At 38.4% G+C, this 8,059-nt stretch overlaps 1 protein-coding gene across 2 annotated transcripts in view; it reads right to left on the reverse strand.

The window, feature by feature from the left end:
- lcorl (ligand dependent nuclear receptor corepressor-like) overlaps positions 1 to 7,886 on the reverse strand; it is a 19,883-nt gene extending 11,997 nt beyond the window's left edge. Inside the window, exons 1-7 of one of the 2 annotated variants that reach the window (XM_014013231.1) lie at positions 7,731 to 7,886; positions 6,897 to 6,962; positions 5,888 to 5,976; positions 5,651 to 5,777; positions 4,786 to 5,007; positions 3,337 to 3,412; positions 700 to 1,939 (exon numbers count right to left, since the gene is read on the reverse strand). In XM_014013231.1, coding sequence (XP_013868685.1) covers positions 880 to 1,939; positions 3,337 to 3,412; positions 4,786 to 5,007; positions 5,651 to 5,777; positions 5,888 to 5,976; positions 6,897 to 6,962; positions 7,731 to 7,824 — 1,734 coding nt within the window. In that variant the 5' untranslated portion in view covers positions 7,825 to 7,886 and the 3' untranslated portion in view covers positions 700 to 879. Of the gene's footprint in view, positions 1 to 699; positions 1,940 to 3,336; positions 3,413 to 4,785; positions 5,008 to 5,650; positions 5,778 to 5,887; positions 5,977 to 6,896; positions 6,963 to 7,730 lie in introns of those variants that run through there. The other variant, XM_014013230.1, reaches the window with a different exon arrangement.
- Between the last annotated feature and the right edge of the window lie 173 nt (positions 7,887 to 8,059).

Raw genomic sequence — 8,059 nt, forward strand, 5'->3', positions numbered from 1 at the left:
TCTTTTTCACTGTTTGATCTAATCAAGATTTTTCTAAGATTTTACACTACAAAATAGGTAAAAGTGTGTGACTTGCACTGTTATAGTAACGGGTCAATATCGGTATCGGTCAATATCGGTATCGGTCAATATCGGTATCGGACATTTCTCAAAGTTGTAATATCGGTATCGTATCGGAAGTGAAAAAGTGGTATCGGGACATCCCTACATTACATCCAACTAATCTCTGGACATGGTTAAAACTAATTAATTTGCCATCACAAGCAGCTAATTGTGAAGGTTTTTCAAAAATAATGAATCAAAGTTTGACAATTTTACACAACTAACCTAATATTAACATGAATAAAAATCTTTTGCTGAAAATGCCGAATGAAGTGAAAAAAAAAACTGCATTAAATACAGTTGTTTTTAATGTTATCAGGTTGGTATTGCAGCTTAGCAACACACAAATGCAAGAGTGGCTCAACAGAATGACATGACCCCTTCTGTCCTCGCCTGAATTCATTTTCAGTTTTAGTGTTTGGGATTTAGAGATTAAAAAATTGATAATATCATAAGACAAGCCACGCGCTGCAAGGTTTCTTTTATAATTGATAAATAACTGAAGAGTTTGTTGAGTTTAGCAGCCACTGTAAAGAAAAAATGCACTAAGCATCACTGATTCTTAAAAAACTGCTAAATGCTTGTTCAACCACAGACCACATTAGAAAAATACATTTTAATGTATGACCATCACGTTATAGACAAACGATTAAAAGACCTGAATATCATTTGAGTATTCTGTAAAAGGCATGAACTGAATTTCACCAAGTTTCCAGGAAACATCTATTTTGTAAGAGGTTGTGTTCAAGTGTTGAGGACTTTGAGGCGTTCTGTGGTCTAGGACCTCCGAGCGTCGGCAGCTGAGGTAAGACTTCCTGAGTTAATCGAACTGGTCACAGTACCAGATCCAGAGGAGTTGGAACTAGATGAGACAAAGGTAGTTGATTTCTTTTTGGGAGGGTTCTTCAGTGTTCCAGTGCGTTCTTTGACTTTGTATTCCAGTGTGCTATGGGGTACTCCGTAAACCCCTTGAGCCTTAGATACACTCATACGACCAGCCATCACCATACTGATGGCCTCTTCCATCAGTTCATGGTCATACTGACGGTATCTCCCACGTTTCTTTCGAGGTTGCTTGTCTTTATCCTGACAACCAAGCCCTTCCTCTGATTCATCCAGCGAGGATCCGCGTGGTGCCAAGCGATGAGGTAAACGGCTGGTACTGTCTGGGCCACTTTGTGCCAAAAATGGAGGTCTGAGTTTGATGAAAGGTAAAGGTCTGGCAGATGCTGTAGACAAACTGGCAGTGCTCTCAGTTAATGAGGAACGTTGAGGATAATTTCCGCCCGTGTTGCCGCTGTCAGCGGAGACTGACTTGTTGTGGTCAGACTTGGAACGAACCTGAGGAATGCGCAGGGTTGTGGGTATTCCTAAATTGGAAGATGGGCTTGGTGGACTCTGGAGAGCATCTCTGCGCTGAGAGGAACAGTGAGGGAGAGACTGGCCGTTTGGAGAATACAAGGCAACAGCAGACAATGGGAAACTCATGTCTCCATTCTCCTTTGTATTTCCCAAGACTTCTGCTTGTTCTGCCCACACCGCCACCTTCTGCACAACAAGACGGGCTTCGCTGCCTAATGTTGACGACATCACAATGCGAGAGGTCACATCATCCCTGAAATCTRTGGCTCCTTGTGTAAACTGCTGAAGCTCGTCCAACCTCCTTTCAGCCACATCGTCCAAACCTTGCCTGAGGGTTTGAAGAGGTATTCCATAGAGTAATGCAGCTCGTTGCTCCTGCATCCTCCCTGAACAAATATCCTTTAAAGCCTTGGACAGTAACCCCTCAGACAGCTCCCAGCTCCTCTCAATGTACTCCTTCTGCATGTGCTGCCTCCTAGGGATGGGAGGACCAAAGAGCAGGGTCAGGATGGAGGTGATGGGTTTTTATTTTGGCACAGGGGATGGGGGTGGGGTGGGGTGAAGACTGAGGGGTCCACTCCTTTATGCCTTGTGTTGGTAACATCACCAAGACTGTTAGTTTCATGTCACACTGCTGCAGTCTGTCACACACAGACACACAAAGCCTCTTCACGTCCAGGTGGGACAGTCTGTGAATGGCTGGAGTTACTTTGATGCTCACATACAGCCCTTGTAGTTTTGTGATATCCAGTGAATCTCCTAAACGCTTGAAGGTTGAATAATCAAGCTTGTGATAATTAGATCGGTAAAAAGGGAAGTAAAACCATCAAGTACTGCAACGTTCTCCTCATTGTACAATCCTGAGCTGTTGGCAAATGATAAAATTTGCTGTGACGTTACCGCTCAAGAGATAAAAGAGTCAACCCCAGAACCAAGCATCAAACACAAACTAGCTCCTGAAAATGACCTATTACTTACAAAAGCACCACAATTAGAAATACGTTTATTATTCAGCAGTGGAGATATTAGCTGTCTATATTAAATCAAGCAGCACCAGTTATTTTACCAGTTTTGTTGTTAACCAATGTCTCTATCATAAGAAAAAATGAAGTAAGCAGCAATCCCTTAATAGGATTTCCTTACATGTAATCAGTTTAGTCTCAATGAATCTTGGCCAACATTTTAAGTTTTGAGCAAATGTTTGTTTTTTTTTTTTTTATTGGTGTTGTCAGAAGTTTAGTTACGTTTATCATAGGCATTCCTTCATCCATTTTCTTTACCTGCTTTTTCCTTATGGGTAGCAGCGGAGCTGGTGCTGGTGAATTTTACATTGAGTTCAAAACATTTAAGATTTTTTTAACCATTCTTCAATGGATGGATTGATTATACAACTTCAACACTACTTAAAATTTAAGTGAGAATTTTCTTTAATTCAAACAAGCTCAAAATTATACTATCAAGTACACTGACAAATACAAACATATACATATACCCTAACTAATATTTGGTTAAACCTCTTTGTAAATTGCACCTTAGCAACAGGCCTTTTGGATCCATCAATGCGCTTCTGGTATAATTTAGTCTGGATATCTGATCGCTCTTCTAGGAAGGTTTGGTAGAGTTAAAGAGTTAGAAAAAAATATACAAAAAATATATATTTTTGAACTTATTTATTATTTTTAAAAAAATCCCTGTAGTTGTAGTTGTATAATCATTCCACCCTGGAAAGAAACTGGTTCAAATAAACACTAATGTTGATGAGTGTACACTAACCTATAACCAAAACTGTATGTTCCATCCTCGTGCAACTTAGTTTATGACAAACAATCACAACATTAGGGAAATAAAAAGCTAATAAAAACAAACTCTTACCCTGAGGCTTTGTGAACAGATGATGACAAAGTTGTTAAGCTTGAAATGTTTCTGTTTGAGAGATCCAGCACACCATCTGTGAGAAGAAATACATTTTATTAGGTGAGGATTTGGATTCAGATGATTAGTTATAATCCAGCCTGCCTGTGTTTGAAAACATTGGAAACTTGAAATATTAATGCAAAAGCTTTGAATTAAAATAGAACAAAGGAATCAGCATGTGATCAACACCAGCTGATTTTCAGCTTGATCATTTTTTTTCCAGTCAATGAAAACACCACAGCTAAGCTGCAGAATGATGCATCTGTGTAGCAGAGTGACTGAGTGACACCGATCTAAGGGGGAGGCTGAAAACAACTTCAGACTATTGAGTGAAATTTTCAAATCAAATATTTTTCTACACAAAAGACATTTCAAAGACCAAACTTTCTGCTTCATTAAATACCAGCTGCCTGTTTACAGTCAGCAGTAAAGGCTGCACAAAATATCGAAAATTTATCGAAATCATGATAACAGCCTATGCAATATGCATGTTGCAAAAAAATGCAATAAACGGTTGGCTCAAAAGTTTGTATTTATGCATTTTGTCACTCAGACAGAAGAAGTATTTCACAAATCAAATGGAGCTTTTTTACATATTTGGCCAATTGGACAGGTTTCTTCATGTTCATGCTGGAATGGAAATGATTAGTTTTTATTTTTGCTCTGAACCTAAAGCAGAAAGACATCAACACTAGATACTTATGTATTTGTTCATTTATCACAAGTCATAACGTCATCGCAGTATTAAGCACTGTTATCGCACATCGCAGGTTTTCCAAATATCGTGAAGTCCCAGTCAGCAGACAGAAGATATTTTCTGCATTCTGAATTGGCTTTTTCACTTTGTTAACAGGAGTCGACATAACCGTTATTTAGGTTGTCTGAATACGAATATTGAATAGTATTAAATGACTACTTGAGCTGAAATCCTGCAAATATAATCCATTTAAATTAAACAATCATTTTACGGGAGAACAAACAAACAAAAAGATATTCTGTGCAAAGAACTTTCATGCTATAATTTTTCAGACAGCTCCTCGGCTGAAATCATTACAATTAAAAAAAAAAAAGCAAATTAGAGAAAAGCAGTTTAAAATCACACCTCTTCCTTCAGTCTTAAAAATCTAAATATTTCAGGTTAAATTCTTCATTTATCGAAAGGACAACCTGAAAAAAACCTTCATGTCTACTTCTGAATGTCCACCACCTGCTTTATAGGTAAAAAACTACATTTTTCTGCAGTTCAGTGAGAATTATTTTACTGAGCTGGAGTGTCAAGTTTATTTTAAACACCAAACAAAATCAGCATCAACTGATCAAAGTTGTACAAGAATCAGAAATCTGAATATAAATCTGTAAAGGACCAAAAACTAAAATTAAGGCATCTCTATTGACTGTTTTTCTTACCTGGTTCAACTTTTCTCTCTTTTGCTTCAAGTGTTCGGCTTACTGTGAGATCCAAAGGGCCATCTGATGTTTCTGACAACGATGATGAGCATCTAGCGACACCATTTGTACTGGCGAGGAGCCGACATTTGGATGCATACTCGACAGCAAACTGATGTATCATCTTCTTCATCAGCCTTTGGGCCACCAGTGGAACATTTGAATCACAGTCTAAGGTCACATCTGAAAACCAGAGCAGATCAAAATGATATACTCTTAGTCAATTCGCCCTTTTCTTTTTCAATTTGTCTCAACTTTAATAAGGTTTGGACTATCAATAAAAAAGCATTAATTTAAAAATACACCAATTTCACTTTCGTTTCTTCTGTTGCCATAATGCCGGCAAAAAAGCATTCTTTCACTCGTAGCTGAACACACAAAATACAAGCTGATAATCACAACACTAAGCTGCAGAGGTCACCTGCAGTTATCACTAACAACCAACAGTAATGATATTGAATCAGCTCCAGTTCAGAAGGCTGCAAATATTTTCACTGGGTAACTGGTCTAATCAGCAAGCTGACCCATTTTGTACCCAAATCAATTCACTGCTAAGCCATCCTGTTGCAGAAAAGGTTTAACATTTATTTTCTGACAAAACAAGGCCTTCAACTTGTTCCTTGCATGTTTTTAGCATAACAGAGGATATTGCCTTAAAAAAAGAAGTCCCAATTACTTTCTTACAGGTTTAACCATTTATTAAACTGAGATTAAACAGGCTTAATAATGATCTGACTGGTTCAGACTAGTTTAGTTGAATATTATCCTATTGCCGAACGGCATTTACAATCAGTCCACATTGAAATGAGAAAGCCAAGTGCCCGACCTTTTTTGTGAAACACAGCTTGAAGGAACTTGTGCGCTGATTGGCTGCTCTCGGAGATAGTTGAGGTCTGACACGGAGAGTAATCTGAGGGGGAGGAGAGAGGCGATGTGGCTGCAGGTGCTTGATCCTACATAAAAACAGGAGACTGGTCACTCCACAGAGCTTGCATCAGAATGTTAGATTTCCATCTGTGTAGATCTGAAAATGCCTTTCTGACAGGGCAGACATAATCCTTACGCTAAGTTTGTCCAGTGGAACGTTACAGAATGAACAATGGGAGCAGCTCGCTTCTGCAGACCAGTCATCCACCTCTTCAGGTTCACAGTCTGAAACACGCAAGAACACAAACAGCATATGATTCAGGCGTAATTAGAGTCGGTATGGTCATCAAGTCAACGTTACAGCATGAAACTCAATGAGATGCAACAATGCTGCAAGGTCTGTTTCTGTTAACTCCCCGTTTTTTATCCATGCATTGTGGTCGTGTGTGAAAACAGATTGCACTGTGTTCTGCCATGCTGACTCACCTTTCTTTACACAGCCGCTGGTGACAACTAGTAATAAAACATCTCCACACACAGGATTGAGTTGCTAGCTTTTTGTGTTTCACACAAGTCATAAAACAGGCAGTTATTTTGCTGTTTTGGACAGCTTGGTTGACTAAAAACATGTTTGTGAATGCTTTGGGATAATTTGCATATATTTTCTTATTTTAAGAGGTATATATTTTAAAAGGGCAGACTAAGTGATGTTTTAGAGACAGTACGCAGAGGTTGTCAGTGGTTTCCTTTGCTTTACAAATAAAGCAGACCTTGGAGATTTGTTATCTCTTTAATTTAATCTGAGTACTTTAGGAGTTATTTACAAGAAGAAAAAAAGAGAGTTGTCCCTAACTTTTCAACAAAAACCCTGCTACAACAGATCGGAGATGTCAGCCACCTGAAAGTTACCACATAGAGGAAAACTATTTTTAGATTGTTTTAAAAATGCCTTTCTCTTTACACAAACTATAAAAAAAAAATCTGTAAAAAAAAGGTATATATTTTATGATGACTGCTAAACAACTTTAATTAAGTAAACAAAAATAACAGGCACTGCATTTATTCTAAAATTAAAGTATTGGCTTAAGTTTTCTTAATAGACACATAGACTGGACAATTTAAYTTAATTTGGTGAGACAAAACAAACATTAAAATATTACATTTTATTTAATGTAGGTAGGTAGGGAAACCAATAACCCACCCACCGTTAAATAAATGTAGATCTTTCAGCAGCAATGGGCCATAGACTCCCTCCAGAATACTCTCAAATCCTGAAAGATAAAATGAACAACCTGTTAGTAATGCTACGGACGACGACCTTATCATTTGCCTACAAATAAAGCATTTTTCCRCCAAGGCCTAGTATGACAAATAGACGGCTGTGCTTCATGGTATATTAAAAACACTTGTCATACAATAAACACTTTACAGATTACAGCAGTATCTAATATTTATTAAACAATAAATAAATTGGTAAACAAAAGCAGATAGTCCTGTGTTAGATATATTATTTGACTTTGTACTTTCATTTAAGCGCTAGCATCACGTTAACACTAGGCTGTTTTTGCAGCATTAAATTAGCGTTTAGCAAGCCACTGAGCCGAAAAAAAAGCGTCGACAAAGACAGCTAAAAGGCCTTTTTCATACTATACTGACATTAGCTCTTACAATAACATCAACACAAATCTCAGTCGAGTGTTTTAATTACCTTAGCCTAGCATCGCATTAGCATWGTGCGATAAATAATATGAACGCGTCAGTAAACAAATCCAGTCACAGACGTGTTATATTATATAAAAGTATGTGGTACGCGTTWCAAATCTATTTCAAAACCTTCTCATTTACACAAAAACGCCTGCACAGCTAACACCGGCGGCCAGCTAGCTTTATCAGCCGGGGACAAAGAAAGGGAGTGAACTCGAAAAGAGCTAGCCGCTATAGCCGCTGTTGTAGACAAGCTAGCGACAAGMTAGCTGGTCTGAGCGGCTCTCTCTGTGTTGTCCGCCAAAAAAATATATAATCGATTTTAAGGCTCATACCAACGCAGTGTATCAGTCTATGTCGCCAAGAATCAAGTTCCCGCCGAAACCCTCTTTTTTCTGCCGTGCATCTGGTGCACTGCACGGCCGCCATTCTCGCACCCTCACCCCTCTCTCCCCCTCTCTCACTGGCTGACCAACTGGATCAGAATCAGCACCGGTAACACACAAAACTGACCACCAGGGGGCGCGCACGTTCTTCTTCTTTAGTTTAGTTAAAGGAAAGCAAAGTGCAATACTGCCATCTAGCACAAAATTGGATTTTTTACCACCACTTTGGTATTTTCTTTCTATCTTTATTATTTATTTATTTTGGTATTTTCTTTATT

Source organism: Austrofundulus limnaeus, unplaced genomic scaffold, assembly GCF_001266775.1.
Source record: "Austrofundulus limnaeus strain Quisiro unplaced genomic scaffold, Austrofundulus_limnaeus-1.0 Scaffold99, whole genome shotgun sequence".
Lineage (NCBI taxonomy): Eukaryota > Metazoa > Chordata > Actinopteri > Cyprinodontiformes > Rivulidae > Austrofundulus > Austrofundulus limnaeus.